This window comes from Rhinopithecus roxellana, chromosome 19, assembly GCF_007565055.1.
Source record: "Rhinopithecus roxellana isolate Shanxi Qingling chromosome 19, ASM756505v1, whole genome shotgun sequence".
Classification (NCBI taxonomy): domain Eukaryota; kingdom Metazoa; phylum Chordata; class Mammalia; order Primates; family Cercopithecidae; genus Rhinopithecus; species Rhinopithecus roxellana.
Genome location: NC_044567.1, coordinates 62,616,744 through 62,634,794, shown reverse-complemented (window position 1 = coordinate 62,634,794; position 18,051 = coordinate 62,616,744). Strand labels below are relative to the sequence as shown.

Here is an 18,051-nt window from a genome sequence, read left to right as displayed (position 1 = left end):
AACTAAGGGCCGGGAGGAGATGGGGTCAAGGTGATGGCTGAGTTTTGTCCTACTGACCTTCAGTCTGTATGGCTGGGTTGGGCTCACCACACTCAGGCCCACACAAGGGAAAGGGCCTACTCTTTCCCCCGTAAGTCACTAGCTTGAGCATTAAATGGAATAAGACCAGACATAGCTCTGGTCCTAAGACCTCTCACCTATATGCAAAAATCAGCTTTTTAGAGTTGGAAGATGAACCTATGGTAACTGTCTAGTCCAATTCCTTCCATGAGGACAGGGGCCTTGAGAGGTCATGTGCTTTAGGCTCAGAGCAGGGACGAGAACTCAGCCAGGTCTCCCTCATCCCCGTCTGGGTCTTGGTATGGATTGCTTTGTGTTTTGTCAGGATCTTAAATGGCAAGCCTCTGGCTGGGTTAGCATAGTCTGCTGTGTCCAGCAGGCACTCAGTGTAATGACAAGTCTGGATGATGGTTTGGGCTCAGGGCTTTTCCTCACCACCTCCTTGGGGACGTCTTCGTCCTTAATCCAACATTAATAACTCAATAAACTCTGCAGGCTCAAGGGAAACTTACCTGGGGTTCCGAAATTCCTTCTTCCTTTGGATAATGTAGTTCATATCCATTCCCTCCTTTATTTTTCGTTCATAAAGCTTCTGGATCTTGTCCTATGGAAGAAGAGCAGAGGGGGTGTATGACAGAAGCCCACCCCTCCACCATCCCAGCCCCTGGTCACCAGCTATGTGTGCAGCATGAACGTGAGGCTCCAGAGCCACGCAAAGTCCAACTTGACCTCATGTTAAAATTTAACCTATTCTTGGCCGGGTGCGGTGGCTCATGCCCATAATCCCAGCACTTTGAGAGGCCAAGGTGGGTGGATCACGAGGTCAGGAGATTGAGAACATCCTAGCTAACACAGTGAAACCCCATCTCTACTAAAAACACAGAAAATTAGCTGGGCATGGTGGCGGACACCTGTAGTCCCAGCTACTTGGGAGGCTGAGGCGGGAGAATGGCGTGAACCCAGGAGGCGGAGAATTTAACCTATTCTCAGCCAGGCGTGGTGGCTCATGCCTATAATCCCAGCACTTTGGGAGGCTGAGGTGGGTGGATCACAAGGTCTAGAGATTGAGACCATCCTGACCAACATGAAACCCCGTCTCTACTAAGTAAACACAAACAACATTAGCTGGGTGTGGTGGGGCGCGCCTGTAATCCCAGCTACTTGGGAGGCTGAGGCAGGAGAATTGCTTGAACCTGGGAGGTGGAGGTTGCAGTGAGCTGAGATCATGCCACTGCGCTCCAGCCTGGTAACAGAGTGAGACTCTCTCAAAAACACAAAACAAAACAAAAAATTAACCTATTCTCTTTTTCCACCCTACCTTTTGCCCAGAACTGCACACAAGTAAGATAAACCAAGACCAGGCTGCTTTCACTGCTGAGGTTTCCTGACGCTCTCTGGATGACAGTATAGTGAGCAGTGAAAAGATCACAGCAGAGGAGCCACGGAGAAAATAATGAACAAAGCCCCAACTGGTTAATCAGTTCCAGAATCATCCGAAGCAGGGTGCAGGGTACTGGTGTTGATATGCAGGGAACGAATCCTGGTTTTAAATTTTAACATGAGGTCAAATTTTAACATGAGGTCCCCAGCAGAACTGTGAACCACAGGAGACTTCAGAAGGGCTATGGCCTTTTGATGGGAGGTAGGAATAGTTTTTTGGATTCGGTCTTGCAAACTTTTTAGAATGTGTCTTTTACGGGGAGGCGCACAGGTGGCTGGTCCACGCTGGCTTATCGCGGGCATCAAGGGTTAACTGCCTCTCTCTCACCCAAATTTCCCCACAGGTCATGCCTGGCTTTCAGTGGGAGAGTGGAGAACCACCTGGGGGGATGCAGGCTGACCTACTGCGGCCAGTGCCACAGGTGTCCTCAGGAAGGGGGTCCTCCCCAGCCCATGGACATGATGCCCAAAGTAGATGGCATCAGCATGGCCCAGTGCCAATGAAGAGGGCCAAGACACCAGAGCCACCTCTGGAAAGAGCAGTCTCAGCCAGGAAGGTGGGCACTGGTCCAGGGCAAGATCCACCTGCAGCCTCCCCCTGCAGTGGGGCTTAAACTGAGATTCTCCAGAAGGGAAACACCTGAGGCACTGTGCCAGCAAAGCGGGCGGGCAGGCCTGGAGGGCCCAGGTGACAGCATTTAGGACATGTCAGGAGGGGTGATCCACTCCCCGTATTAGAGGCCAAATCTTTCTACCGAGACTGGCCAGAGCAAGAGCTGAACCGCAGAGGGAGGTCTGTGATATAATCGCCGAGACTGAAGAACCTCTGTCCTCCAAGCTATCTCCTCCAGGGTCATGGAGGGAGCCATATATAGAAGGCTCAGCAACTTGAGGAGAACCCATGTCATACAGATGACTTGGCTGCGTCTCCTGGGTGGTAAGATCAGTTCTACCACCCCAGATGAACTAAAATGTTTGCTCAAATGCCATGGTTTCCACCATCAGGAGGGTCTAAAGAGGAGGCACATTCGGCACTGCAGGCTGTGCGCCAGTTGTCTCTGCCTGGGGGTTTGCTGGAGTTGTCCTTACAGGCTAGAGCTTGCTGTCTGGTTGTCTGGCATGGAGGGTGACGTGATTCTGGAGGGCGGTGGTGGGGAGAAGACTCAGCAATGGGAGGAGACTTCCGGGAAGGGAAGATAATCTGCCCTGCACCCCCAGTTCTGACTCTGGCCCTCCCCCAGCTTGCTGCATTCCTTAGCCTCAGGTCCCATTAGTCATCCATCCGTTAGGGTGGTGTCACAGGCTTGCTCTGCAGCCAGAGGCCCCCAGTGGAAGCTCCAGGATCAAAGGTGAAGCAGGTGGACCAGGAGCCATGACTGTGCAGCCTTGGGTGCCTGTTCTATTGTTCATCACAAGGGAACCCACAGAGGGACAAGGAGAGCCACGGGCTGAACCCCAGCTGTCCCCGCAGGGAGTGTAACTGCACAAAAGCTTCAACTCCTTGGGATTTGAAAACTTCCTGTCAGTGCTGCACATTCTGTCAAGCAAGAAGCCACTGAATCAGCATTTTAGAAATAGATTAGCATAGAAAAATGTATATATATAAACGCTTGTGATTTTTTCATTTCTGTAATTTATTTTACATTCTGAGGGTTCCTCAGTTTCTTAGCAAAGCTCTTTCTCAGAAGCTCCCATTGGCCCAGCAGGGCTGCAGAGAAAAGGTTATGTTCTTTTCTCTGTCTCTGCTTAGGACCTCACTGAGGGCAAGCCAGGGCCGCCCTGCTGGAGCAGAACCAGGGTACATGGTGGTGGGTGTAGGAGCCAACTCCTGAGATGAGGCTAATAAGAGGTAAAGGGGACTGCAGGATCCTTCCCACCTGTCAGTTTCTTTTATAGAAGCCTCAGTCCCTTTCCCTGCCATGGTCTCTTAAGGTTAAGACCGAACCAAACACATAACCCAGGCTATCTAATCTATCCGACCTCAGTAGCCAAACCTCATGCTTACTTGTAAGTGATTTGAACATCTGCCAGGGGGTTCTGGCGGGATCTTGATTTCATCAGGCGACATGTTCCGAACTCTTTCAGAAAAAGAGGCTATTGAGGGAAGAAAGAAAAATTCTGTAGGTGGGGATCAAACAAGGGACAGACATGGACAAAAAAACATAAACACATAAAATGTTATCAGGTAGGGATAAACACTATGAAAACAGTACAACTGAGTGTTCAGATGTGGCCTCTGTGAGGTGTCATCTCAGTTGAGAGTGAATGACCAGAAGAGGTGGGCCATGTACCAGCTTGGGAGAAGAAAAGTTCAGACAGAGGATATAAATGTATATAGTAATTAACTTTTCCCTTTTTTTTTTTTAAAGAGATAGGGTCAGCTGGGTGTGGTGGTTCACACCTATACTCCCAACATTTTGGGAAGCTGAGGTGGGCAGATCATTTGAGGTCAGGTGTTCCAGACCAGCCTGGCCAACATGGCGAAACCCTGTCTCTACTAAAAATACAAAATCAACTTGCAGGGTGATGCATGCCTGTAAACCCAGCTACTTGCGAGGCTGGGGAATGAGAACTGCTTGAACCCGAAGGTGGTGGCTGCAGTGAGCCAAGATTGCGCCACTATACTCCAGTCTGGGTGACAGAGTAAGGCTCTGTCTCAAAAAGGAAAATACAATACAGAAAATGAAATAGAGACAGGGGTTTTAGTCTGCAACCCAGGCTAGAGTGTAGTGGTACAATGATAGCTCACTGCAACCTCGAACTCGTCTCAGCTTCCCAAGTAGCTAGGACTACAGGTTCACGACACCATGCCTGGCTAATCTTAAGTTTTTGTAAAGATAGGGTCTCGTTATGTTACCCAGGCTGGTCTTGAACTGTTGGATCAAGCCATCTTCCTGCCTTGGCCTCCTAAAGTGCTGGGATTATGGGTATGAGCCACTGTGCCTGGCCCACAACGGTTAACTTTTAAGGAAGAGTCAGCAGTGTGCTGGTAAACGTTTAATCACCAGCTGGGTGTGGGGATGGGGAAGAGGGGAGGCGCCATGATCTATGGCATTTGCCATTTCTTGTGGTGTAAATTCTTCTGCCATGGCCAATTTCAAGCTACCAAGGTAAAGTCACTGAACTCAAGGCTGGGAAGAGATGTACACAATAGGCTCACGACGTGAGCCAGCTGCAGCCACCACTGCATGTCTCTAAACCAGCTCCAGCCACCACTGGATATGTCTCTAAAACACTTGCAAGACTTTGGAAACTCAGAGGTGCTTGGTGCCACCCATCTCGTCTATGGCTAACCTGCCTAGGCTACAGGAGAAACAGAATTCAGGGTTCCCTAAGTTTTGGGTCCCAAAGTAAACAAAATGGCCTTGTGCATAAATGATACTTACTACCGTTATCAGCTGAGGATCTTTTAAAAATAAACAAATCAACTCTCTCTTAGCCCACCTCATTCCTGAGAACAAAAGGCCCGTTCTGGTGGGAAGAACCACAACCCCCAGGGGACAATTTCCTCAGAGATCTGCCACTGCGGGCAGGCCTTGTTCTCTCCAGCCCCTTCCCCGTGGCCTCGGGCCACCCCACAGCCTTGGGCCACCCGGGCACTGCAGTCTTGCTTTGGCTCGCTGGGACAATGTGCTATTTGTTGTTAAGATTCTGTCTGCTCTTCAAAACACTCTCTCATGAAAAGGATCATACAATAAGCAAAGAGCAGGCAGGCAGAGTGGGGCAGGATAAAGAGAAAGAATGAACAAACCACCAATAACACTCAGCAAGCACTTACTGGGCACCTACTGTGTGCAGGCCTGCTAACCCACTGCTGAGCTGCCCGGGCTGGCTTCGCAAGGCCAGTCCCTTCTCCTCTCCCCGGGCTGGGTTAATGTTTGCTTAGTAGATAAGGTGCTTTGATCTCTGCCTGGAGTTTCAAGTTACTGTAAAGAACACAGTGCTGAGGAGGGCTGGGGACAAGGCTCCCAGACTCTGCCAGTCCAGCTGCTGCAGGACAAGCCTATGCACACTGCAAATACACTCTTGTGAGACAGGGGTCGAGCCTGGGGCCATCCTAAAAACATGACTTCATGTGCTGATTTGCACTGCTGTCAGTGGATTCTTACTGGAAGCGCCCCAAGAACAGAGCACCAATCTGCCATTTTGGATGAGGGCAAGAGGACAGAGACTGGCTGACACATTCATCAGAGGTCCTGCTGTGGATCCCAGATGCCAGTGCAGCCCAAGAGCCGGGGACGAGGTGCTTCTCTTTGCCCAGCACCTTCCTTTGGTCTCCTGACTCCTCAAGCAAAGCTGACACTCAGATATGGCTGGAATTCAACTCTCCTCCAACTTCCTCCTTCCTCCCAGCCCTGGAATACGTGAAAGTGCTAAGCCTGAGGTTGCAGAAGCTGGTGGAGAGTGGAATCAGCTGCAGGGAACTAGTCCTATCTCACAAGCAGCAGCAATAAAAGCAAGGAGAGCCTTGGCAGGCGCTGGGTACATAAACAAGCAGGGTTAACTTCTTCCCTCGGCTGGAGAGTGCGTATGTGTGCATGTGACAGAGACAAAGAGTGCCCTTTGGCATTTGCCAGGAAAACCTTTTGGAAAAACAGGGTGTGACCCTGTTGCCACAGCAACCCAGCCACACTCTGGGGCTCACATGGTGTACAGTATAAGAGGAGGGGAGCCCCTCCTGAGCCTGGGGCTTGAAACAAGATAATTCCTAGGCAGTTACTGTCAAATAAAGAGACACATTCAGGAAAACTAGATACAAGTATACAACACAAAGCGTGGAAGCAGCCTTCAGTGACCCTCTCCTTCCTGAGTCCTGGAATGAATCTCATGTGGAAGATGCCAGCCCCACATTTGTTTCTTTATTTTTTTGAGATGGAGTCTCACTGTGTCGCCCAGACTGGAGTGCAACGGCATGATCTCAGCTCACTGCAACCTCCGCCTGCTGGGTTCAAGCAGTTCTCTTGCCTCAGCCTCCTGAGTAGCTGGGACAACAGGCACGTGCCACCATGCCTGGCTAAATTTTTTTTTTTTGTATTTTTAGTAGAAATGGGGTTTCACCATGCTAGCCTCGAACTCCTGACCTCGTGATCCGCCTGCCTTGGCCTCCCAAAGTGCTGGGATGATAGGTGTGAGCCACAGCAACCAGACCAGCCGAGCCCCACATTTCTTGTGAGCAGACAGAGCCTCAAGTCATGTCCCCAGGACATCCGTAGAGCAATGTGTCCACAGTCTCTTGGAAGCAGTGCTGGGTCTGTGGCTGCTGCCTGGGCCTGATGGGGGTGTTCTCAGAGGCAGCCGCAGTTAGGACTTGAGAAGCCAGCTGTCAGTGTGAGTTGCCCTGGTGCGTGCCCAAGTCAGAAAACACCCAGAGTAGCCACAGCTGCCATGGAGGGATCTGTGCAGGAGTAGCTAGTTGGATGGGCTCATGGGACGGCAGGGAGTGAGTGAGCTGGGGGGGGCTCCAGGGGACAGTGGAGTATCTCCAGCTCCTAAGTGACACAGAGAACCACGCCCACTGCCACACCAGCACCACTGCTCCAGGCTCAGCCGTGGGCATCGGCGAGGCCCTGGAGGGCACTGAGAGGGTGTGCATGCTCGGCTCTGTCAAGGGGCTGCAGTGCTGCAGACGCCTGTGGCTTGGCTTCTCTGCTCTCCTGCTTGTTCTCTTAAAGCTGGGGCTGTCTACATGCATGGACATGCTTCCCATACCTGGTGAGCAACCTGAGTCCTGACACCAGAGCAGACAAAAGCAGCTTAGGCAGACAGGCTGACAGGCACCACATCATGAACGGAAGCCACTGTCCTTCAATTAATTACGTCTTTAGTAAGAGGAGCTAAACTAGCTACTCGTTAATGAGGAATGGCGAGTAATCAAAACGATGCCGTTTAAAGATCCATTTTTGTCCTCCACGGGTGAATGAGTAAACAAACTGTGGTGTATCCCTACAGTGAAATATTACTTGGCTACAAAAAGGAACTCTGGACATGCCCAACAACATGGATGAGCCTCGCAAGCGCCGTGCTGAGTGAAAGAAGCCAGACAAAAACCCTAGTTCCCTTTCTATCCCTGCTTCTCAACGGCACGTGATTCTGCCCCAAAGGGACATTGATCACTGTCACATCTGGGGGAGGGAGAGTGCCTCTGGCATGCAGTGAGTGGGTAGAGACCAAGGACACTGCTAAACACCCTACAAAGCACAGGACAGCCCCACCACAAAGAATCATCCAGCCCAAAATGTCAGTAGGGCCAGGGCTGGGAGATCCTGATTTACAGGAAATTCTTTTCTTTTTTTTTTTTGAGACGGAGTCTCGCTCTGTTGCCCAGCCTGGAGTGCAGTGGCCGGATCTCAGCTCACTGCAAGCTCCGCCTCCCAGGTTCACGCCATTCTCCTGCCTCAGCCTCCTGAGTAGCTGGGACTACAGGCGCCCGCCACGTCGCCCGGCTAGTTTTTTGTATTTTTTTAGTAGAGACGGGGTTTCACCGTGTTAGCCAGGATGGTCTCGATCTCCTGACCTCGTGATCCGCCCGTCCGTCTCGGCCTCCCAAAGTGCTGGGATTACAGGCTTGAGCCACCGCGCCCGGCCTGATTTACAGGAAATTCTAAAAAAAGGTAAAGCTATAGTGAGGAGAGTGCAGATCACGGCTTGCCCAAGGTTGAGGGAGGGAATCAGCTGTAACAGGGTCGGGGCATAAGGGAACATTTTGAAGTGATGGGCGCGTTCTGCATCACGATTATGGTGGGGCTCACACCACTATAGGCATCTGTCAACATTCATCAAATGGCACACCTAAAATTGGCAAGTCTTGCTCTATGTAAATTATACCTCAAAAAAGCTATTTCCAAAAAATGGCACAGGGAGGAAAAGTGACAAGTTGGCTCTGGAAGCGACTGGGGGCTGAGATGGCTGATGCCCACACACATTCCACTGCCTGCTCAGCACTGCTAGCAAGAGCGACGGCATCTCTGCCTTGGCATGTGACAGGCTGCTCTCTGATCCCTGGCCGTGCAGTTTCTCACAGTGAAATGCACGGTTGGCTCAGGTGATGGTGGGGTAAGAGGCCGAGGTTCCTGTCCACATCCTGCTGGTGGATCGCCTCCTTAGGGCAGGCCATCAGCTTCCCAGCAGATGTGAACTCTGCTTCCTCTGCCCTCAAAGCCAAATGTTGCATCCCTACGGTGCCACTTTCTAAAGAACAAACTCTAGGTTTTAGGAAAGTCCTGGTTTGTATAGGATTTGAAAGACTGAAACTCCACCAGAGAAGCCAGGGATTAAGGCCCTCCTGCTGAGGGTCTGGGCTGCTCAGCGTTACTGTGTTCCCACCCAATCCTTTTTTTGAGACGGAGTCTCGCTCTGTTGCCCAGGCTGGAGTGCAGTGGCCGGATCTCGGCTCACTGCAAACTCTGCCTCCCAGGTTCACGCCATTCTCCTGCCTCAGCCTCCCGAGTAGCTGGGACTACAGGCGCCCGCCGCCTCGCCCGGCTAGTTTTTTGTTTTTGTTTGTTTTTTTTAGTAGAGACGGGGTTTCACCGAGTTGGCCAGGATGGTCTCGATCTCCTGACCTCGTGATCCGCCCGTCTCGGCCTCCCAAAGTGCTGGGATTACAGGCGGGAGCCACCGCGCCCGGCCCCAATCCTTCTTTAAAAGACAAACAGAATCAACGATTCCTAGCTCCTTTAGTTCAGGAAAAGGAGAACAGGCTCCGTGGCAGAACTCCCAGCAGAAGGTCTTCCTGGGAGAAAGCCTGGGTGGGAGGGACTGACTACTGGGGCAGCGCTTCCAGGTGGTCCCTGGGCTCGGAACCCCCAGGGCTGGAGCCAGTGAGCCACCGAGGCAAGACGGCAGGAGGGAGGAGCCTGTTTGAGAGCCGTTAATGGCCGCCACAGAGAGGGAGGGCCAACTCCACCAAGAGCTCTGACTCAGCTGTCGGGAACTCCCCTGGGTCGGGTTTTGGGAGCCACATGAAAGGAGCTGGGGGACTTTCTAAAAGGATTAAAAGGCTGGGGCTAGCACAGGACTTGGATGATGTGTGCTGTTTTCCAGAAACATAGTGTCCCTGCTCCTCCCAAATCACAAAGAACCCTGTGAGGCATGTTCCTGCCTGGGGACAGAGCAAAGTGCCAGCACAGGCCACATGCTGACTCCCTAAGCAGCTCGGATACCAGCAGAGAGGGGGATGATGGGAAGACAGAGGACAAGCCTAGGGCACTAGGGGAAGCAGAGACCAAGACACGCTCCCAGCTGAGGGGCCCTGAACTCCCTCTTGACAGCGCAGGCAACCGACCCAAGCCCAATAAAACACACCACAAATACGATTTTCAAAGAACCGTTCCCTGGGCGTCTCACCCAGGCATCCTAGGAAATGCCAAAGGCCCTGAGAGGGAGAGCCGAAGGGACATGGTGCTCACAGCAGACAGAAGCCCTGTGGGGCGGAAGGCCTGGCATGGCCGGAAGCCAGGCTGCTAGTGGCAAGGCTGAGAAACGTGCCCCCAGGATCCCCCAATACTCACCCACGAGTTCCTGGGGGTCTCGCTTTTCTGCTTCTGTATTATCCTGCAAAAGAGAAACAAACACGAGAAGATAAGACTGCGGCTCCTGAACCAGCTACTCTCCACTGAGACCACTCAGGGTTTTTAAGGAAGGAGAAAAAGTAAAAGCACTGCCAGGAACACTAAGGGTAAGCTGATGTTTCAGGGGCCTCTGGCACCCCCAAGCCTCCGAACCCTCTTCTTCCTGCATCGCAGCAGCCGGATGCTCTGGAGCCCCACGCCGGTCTCTCCTCCAAACCTCTTCAGTGACCAAACCCACCATCACTGAGGAGAGCACACGCCAGCAAGCCTGCTGCGGCCACCTGGGCAACGCATACCCTGCCTGTTGCTCTCCCCTGGGTCCGAGGAAGCTTGCCTGAATGGAGTGCAGAGTTCAAGGCCCCGGCCAGCCCAGACATCACCGCCTCTACTGCTGGTACCAAGGAAGCAACAGGGGACTGCTTTCTAATAGCAGACTCCCGAGATGCAAATGCAGACTAGCCGCTCCCAAGATACTTCTCTTATTTTTAGTTCAAAAAGGGAGGCTTCATCATGAGGATAAAGGGGCAGCTCACAGAACCTGAGCAAATGTGTAGCGAACCTTGAATAAGCGGCAGAATGGGGATCCGAGAGAGGCCCGAGGATCAAGGCAGCCTCTCCCTGGCTCTCAGCTCCCTTTCCACTGGCTTTATACTCCCTCCAAAGAAAAGCTTCCTCCAATCCCTAATGCAAACAGCATCCCATGACAGCCACGTCCACAAGTCCTACAGAAACCTGATAGCAAAGGCTTCTGAGACGTTTTCTGGATTTCACTGTTCCATAGTAAATGTTTCATCTAAACCAAAGTCAACGTTGAGAAAGCCACGGTCCAAGTCCTACATCACAAGTCTTCCCTTGCCTCCACTGTCTCAAGTGTAAAAGGGCAAGAACACACGTTTCCCCCATTTCTGGGTTGCTGACACCCAGCCCCTCAAACCCAGTTAGATCAACAATCTCAAGGGCCATACGTGCTAATGATCAAAACAGCAGAAGCAGAGTTCACAGAAAGCTGTCGGACCCCATGTCCTCTCCCTCTGATGAGCAAGGGAGGAGATGAGACAGGAAGACCCTGCAACAAGACCTCGAGGACAGGTGCAGAGCTCTGCCGGCTCCACTTCCACAGACATGGCACACCACGCCACGGCTCCGAAAGGAAGGTGCCAGGAAGGCCACCCAGTTCCCCACACCGAGCCTAGACTCAGTCTTAGCCCCCTTCCCAAAAAGTCCCTCCTGATGCTGGGACAGGCCAAATTCCCCATTCCTCAGAACACTGCAGCTATTCATTCAACCTGCCAGGGCACTACGTCCAGGCCAGGCTGCTTAGCAACCCATCTCTTTGAGCCACTGCCCCCTGCCAATCAGGTGGGCAAAGAGGAGGGTGGGAGTGGGCAGGGAGGCGTGCCTGGAGGACTGCCACACCAACTTCAGGTTGCAGTCATAAATCAGCAGCTCTCTAGAGACGGCCAGTCTCTCAGGGACAAACAACAATCCCTTTGTAGCAGTGACTCTGAGGAAACCAATGTTCACAAGTGTTAGTAACAAAACATGGGACTGTAAAATGTCCTTACATTCTCCCTCTAGAGAACAGCTTTCTGGGTGCTGATTGTGGGAAAACATCAGCTCTTCCTCCACATGCCAGCTGGCTGATCATACAGGGACTGACCGTTCATTAACTCTCCCTCCAGCCCCCACTCACCCTTACCCAAGGCTCTGCACCACACCACACCCGCCCCTTCTCATGGACTCAACTGCAGAGGCCCAATCATCACGCGGGGAGTCTACCGTGTCTACCCAGAGCCACAGGAAGTTAGTCACCAAAACGCAACGGCTCTTCAAAGGGAAACACACTTGCCACTTCAGAGGCTCCTTAGGTCAAGTAAGAGGCCAGGAGCCTCCCCGTGGCTTCTTGTGGCTTTTGTGACCCTGGAGATGGAAAGGTGTGTGGGGTGTGTGTGCTGCCAGGCTCAGCTGAGGTTGTTGAGTCACGTCTCTGGAAAAAAAGAGATGATGGGGCAAAATCACAGGAAGGATTTTATCCCTTTATTTTCGTCTTTCCCTTTAGCTTGGCTCTTCAGTCCCCCCTCAATTATCCCTTCTATGCCTAAGAAATAAATAAACTGGATAGTTGGGTTTCAATTTGCCAACTAGTCTGGTCTTTGCTTTTCTAACCTCTTAGCACAAAGAAAGGGCATGGCATGCCCAGAGCACCCCTTCAGCTCGCAACAAGAGGACTCTCATTCAGTACTGAACCTGAGGCCCAGAAACAAGGCCCACCCAACTTCCCAGCAGCAGAATCCAGCTCCACGGGCCCTCCCACCCTCAGTGCCTCTGAACAAAGTAATGACCGATGGACCACAGACCCAACTCCAAGTTCAAGAAGATTCTCCTGCCTTACGAGAACCCATCAAACCAAATGCATGAAGTAGCCTGGCCAGCTCAGAAGCCATACGAGCATGCACGCTCAGGAGGAGGCCAGAGCTGCTGCACTAGGGTTTCCTAAGAAGACTCTGGAGTCTGTGCTGGTTCAGATTCCCATTGGTGTCAGGCACCCTTGGGGCCTAGACGGCTCTGGAGAATCAAGCTGGGAATCTGCCTCCTGCTGGCTATACCTTATCATGTTTAGAATGTGATTCTTCTGCCCTTTGAGTACAACAAGCTGGGTCGTGAGCTTGCTGAGCCCTGGGTGCCTCTGTCACTGTGCCGAGCTTCTCCTGAAGAAGAAAGACAACAACCTAAGTTCTCTGGATCCTGAAGTGCCCACTTGGCCAGGTGCAGTGGCTCACGCATGTAATTCCAGCACTTTGAGAGGCTGAGGTGGGCCGGACTGCTTGAATCCAGGAGTTTGGGACCGGCCTGTCGTCCCAGCTACTTGGGAGGCTGAGGCGAGATCACCTGAGTCTGGGAGGCTGAAGCTGCAGTGAGCTATGTTTATGCCACTGCACTCCAGCCTGGGTGACACAGGGAGAACCTGCAATACCCCAGAGCTGCTTTTTAGCACCATTTACACACAACTATCCACTGAATCAAGTTTCATTCAATGAAAGTGACCTCTATTCAAACAGTAACGACATTCCTCTATAACAACCTCCACCACAGGGAGGACAGGACTAAAGAGATACCCTCTTACCTGTCATGTCTCAGATACCAGGTATTCAGTATGAAAAATGAACCAAGCACCCATGACAGTTATCATGGAAGCCAGCCACGTGTCAGAAAAAAATCTGTGATGAACAATTTATTTTATAATTAAAAAAATTATTTTATTTTTAGATTTGGCGATATATGTGCAGGTCTGTTACATGGATACATTGTGTAATGTTAAGTAAGGTTTGGGCTCCCAGTGTACCCGTCACCCAGAAAGTGAACACTGTACCTGGTAGGTAATTTTTCAATCCTCATGTCCCTCCCAATGAAATATTTTAAATGATAGAACTAAGGAGATGGAAAGAAGGCTCAATTATTAAACTGCCAGTTGTCCAAGGCACTGGTGTTATACCACCTGCTCTAGGGGGAGAGTCTCACTATGCCCTTAAAGAGGCAGGAAGTGGGAAGAAGGGCTATGAGGATACAAGTAAAAAGCAACAAGAAAGCGCTGTTCATCTCTTCCCCGCCAGCGGCGTTTTGAAATGCACAGGAAACACCTGTCTTGACTCGTACGAATCCACCCACTGGCCTCCAGGTAGAAATTCTCAGTTGGTTAAAGTAATGAACTCATCCTGGATGTCTACTCACCAGGCATCCGTCTACATTAGCCAGAGGGCATGGAACCCGCAGCCCAGACACATGAGCAACACCACAGCCAGAACAGGCTGAGGGCTTTTCACCTCGTTCCTAAGGAAGGTGAAAACAAAGCGCCTCACCTAGGAAAGGAGGGCCGCTCCTGGCAGAAAAGACAGCCCCTCATTCAATTCCAATCAAGACACAAGGAAAAACAGGCTGGGCGTGCTGGGAGGCTGAGGCGGGCAGATCACTTGAGGCCAGGAGTTTGAGACCAGCCTGGACAACAGGGTGAAACCTCCTCTCTACTAAAAATACAAAAATTAGTCGGGCATGGTGGTGCATGCCTGTAATCCCAGCTACTTGAGACGTGGAGGCTGCAGTGAGCCGAGGTTGCGCCACTGCACTCCAGCCTGAAAGAGCAAGATTGTCTCCAAAAAAAAAAAAAGACACAAGGAAAAACAAGAAGCCAAAAACAAAAGCCAAGTTAGAAGCCAAAAACAAAAGCCAAGTTAGAAAATAGAAGGGAGGAAAGAGGAAGTATGGTTTAAGTGCTGAGCTGGTGGACAACACTAATCTGAGCCGAGGTCTCCTCCTCCGCCTGCACCCCTTATCTACCCAGACCCCACCTGAGACTAAAGGCCCAACAACCAGAGTGGGAGGCGGCTGCAGCAGGCTGGGGGCTGTCCCTGGAGAAGAATAGTGATCTCAACCTGCCAATTTGGTTTCTTAACCAACTGTGACTGAGACTTGGAAGATGCAACAGCCATGGATGTAGGTTCTCAGGAATTACAGAACCTGCAATATGGTTCCTCCTGCAGAGAATGCAAAAGTCCAGCCACTGATGAAGCTGACTGGAGTGCAGGAAGGAAGCAACAACAATATAGACCCACGAAACTGGACAAGCTGCCATTTGAGCTGGGAGGATTTACTCAGCAGACAAGTACCAGTTCTGAGTAAGAGAATGGAGGTTCATTTACAGCCAACAATGCTTCCTCAATCCTTCCTGAAACCGGCCCCACAAAGCTCCAGTGCCAAACTTGAGTTCCGCAACGGCAGCCACCAGCATCTAGATCCCGCCAAATCTAAATGTCACATTTTCCTTCCAGCTTGGGGAGCAGTCGGCACAGAGAAAGCACTCTCAACAGGGGCAGAGGGCAGCCAGCCCTGAGGCCATGAGCGAGAATGCTACAGACTGGGGGTTTCCTGTTGGACAACGTAATCTTGCATCTTACAAGTACGTGGCAGCTAGGGAGGCAGATTAGTAAAATGACTCCTTTCAAACCTTTATTCTCTCACACCTGGGACAGCCCATGGCCTGATGAGATCTCACTTCACGAGCACAGTGGCTCCTTAAAAACAGATCCTCACTGTGGCCCATGAGCCCTGAGGATCCCCTGCCAGCCATTTCAGCCTCTTCCTTCCCTTTCTGCACCCAGGATCTTTGCAATGCCTACTCCTGGAAATTGCCTTCTCCCCACTCCTGCCTAGAAAGCCCTGTGTAGGCCTCAGCCCAGCCCAGGGAAGCCTTCCTCTACCCTCACGCCCACTTGGCCAACGAAGAGAAACTACCCTACTCTGTGTACTCACAAAAATCACCACTTGTAACAGTCTGCCTGGCCCACAAAAGGTGCTCAAGCACTGATCTCTCTCTCTCTCTCTCACACACACACACACACACACACACCCACCCAAACATTGTCAGTTTGTCTTGTCAAGTTTAGGTTCCACACCTACCTTCAGCTGTTACGTTTTAACTTCAGACTCCCAGCCTGGTCAACTCCACAGCAAGTTTCATGTGTAGATTCACTAGAAATGTCAGACGGACAGGCAGTAGAAGAGCAGCTAACAAAAGGGCTAGGCTTGCAATAAAAGTCTGCGAAGGAGCAGGAGAAGGTGGGGAGGCGACACCAATGCTGAATTACAAAAAAATTTCAAACTCAATTCTTTATTCATCTTTCTGCATCATCCTTTTTTTTTTTTTTTTTTTGAGACAGGGTCTCACTCTGTCACATAGGCTGGAGTACACTGGTGCAATCATAGCTCACTGCAGCCTTGACCTCCTGGGCTCAAGCAATTCTCTTGCCTCAGCCTCCCAAGTAGCTGGGATTACAGGCATGCACCACCATGGCTGGCTAATTTTTAAATTTTTTGTATAGATGGGGTCTCACTATGTTGCCCAGGCTGCTCTTGAACTTGTAGGCTCAAGCAATCCTCCTGCCACAGCCTCCCAAAGTGCTGGGACTACAGGTGTGAGTCACCACATCTGGCCCTGCATCCTGTTTCTGAACAATGGGCCTAATGCTCTTAAATCTTAAGACAAGAAGAATTACTATACAGTTAATTCATTTATTTTTTCAAGATAATTTATTGAGCATGATTTATACACCAAGCAATGGGCCAAGCATTGAGGATAAAATATGAAAACTCAATCTAGGGGAGTAAGTTTAGGTATTACGCTAAGCTCTTCAATTAAGAATCTCATGTAATTTTCACAACAGTCCCATGAAACTGTGCTCTTAACCATCAGGCAATACGACTGCTTCAGAACAACTGCTATGCCATCCTCCAGAAACCCTCTTGTGGGGGCATCAAAGTAATAGTTAAAACAAGGTTTTCTGAGATCAATGTGAGTCACTTCAGGGTGCCAAGAAGGCAATAATGCTGGATTGCCTTTATAAAATACCTCCAAGTTCCAGAACAAAATGATGTTGGTTTGACAGAGACATGGTTGGGGGCTAGGAGTGAGAGCTGTCAACAGTTCAGTAAAGCCTCCAAACCCAATGCTGCATGGGAACATCCCACCCTGGGGGCCAGATGCCAGCCACCCCCACTGGAGAGCCCCAGAGAAAGCCCATCGCTAGCACATTTCCTTTAGTTGTATCCTGTCGGCCAGGACTAAGCCACTGCCGTGGGCACACTGCCTGCCTGGGAATGGAAATACTCCATTTATCAGAAAAATGGGCGGAAGTTGGTGGGGCCCTTTGGGACACACTGGGGTTGCCTTTGCTCTTAGACCGCTTATTGACAGGAAGACTCTGCTCTCAACCACAGGTTTCTTTCTTTTTTTTTTTTTTTTGAGATGGAGTCCCGCTCTGTGGCCCAGGCTGGAGTGCAGTGGTGCAATCCAGCTCACTGCAAGCTCCACCTCCGCGTTCATGCCATTCTCCTGCCTCAGCCTCCAGAGTAGCTGGGACTACAGGTGCCCGCCACCATGCCCAGCTAATTTTTGTATTTTCAGTAGAGACGGGGTTTCACCTTGTTAGTCAGGATGGTCTCGATCTCCTGACCTCATGATCCTCCCGCCTCGGCCTCCCCAAATGCTGGGATTAGAGGTGTGAGCCACTGCGCCTGGCCCCAACCACAGAAGGTTTCTCTAGGAATGGGTGAAACAGGAGTTTGCCAAGTTTGCCAGCTATAGAATTGGCCTTGTAGAGTGAAGACAAGGTAGGGAAGGGGAAGGGAAAGTTTCTCTATTTGAAAAATCCAAGCCGGGCGCGGTGGCTCAAGCCTGTAATCCCAGCACTTTGGGAGGCTGAGATGGGCGGATCACGAGGTCAGGAGATCGAGACCATCCTGGCTAACACGGTGAAACCCTGTCTCTACTAAAAATACAAAAAACTAGCCAGGCAAGGTGGCGGGCGCCTGTAGTCCCACCTACTCCGGAGGCTGAGGCAGGAGAATGGCGTAAACCCGGGAGGCGGAGCTTGCAGTGAGCTGAGATCCGGCCACTGCACTCCAGCCCGGGCGACAGAGCAAGACTCCGTCTCAAAAAAAAAAAGAAAAATCCAGCTAAATGTACAAAGCCCACATGGCTCAGCATAACTCCTGATGTTCTGTTACATGGAACATGTTGCCATCAACTAGACTTCAACGTAAATGCACGGAGCAGTTTCCAAGAGGAGACTTTTGTTATTCGACTATTCTAAGTGCAATCTACATTTGATTCAAGACACTTTAAGATTTTTGGTTTTGGCCGGGCGCGGTGGCTCAAGCCTGTAATCCCAGCACTTTGGGAGGCCGAGACGGGCGGATCACGAGGTCAGGAGATCGAGACCATCCTGGCTAACACGGTGAAACCCCGTCTCTACTAAAAAATACAAAAAACTAGCCGGGCGAGGTGGCGGGCGCCTGTAGTCCCAGCTACTCGGGAGGCTGAGGCAGGAGAATGGCATGAACCCGGGAGGTGGAGCTTGCAGTGAGAGGAGATCCGGCCACTGTACTCCAGCCTGGGCGACAGAGCGAGACTCCATCTCAAAAAAAAAAA

The 18,051-nt window shown here is 51.2% G+C and overlaps 1 protein-coding gene across 6 annotated transcripts in view; it reads right to left on the bottom strand.

The window, feature by feature from the left end:
- SAP30BP (SAP30 binding protein) overlaps window positions 1-18,051 on the bottom strand; it is a 43,618-nt gene that overhangs the window by 4,929 nt on the left and 20,638 nt on the right. For 5 of the 6 annotated variants that reach the window (XM_010387594.2, XM_030922483.1, XM_010387592.2 and 2 more), the window contains 3 exons: window positions 10,011-10,053; window positions 3,506-3,594; window positions 573-664 (listed from right to left, as the gene is read on the bottom strand). In XM_010387594.2, coding sequence (XP_010385896.1) covers window positions 573-664; window positions 3,506-3,594; window positions 10,011-10,053 — 224 coding nt within the window. The remainder of the gene's footprint in view (window positions 1-572; window positions 665-3,505; window positions 3,595-10,010; window positions 10,054-18,051) is intronic. The other variant, XM_030922484.1, reaches the window with a different exon arrangement.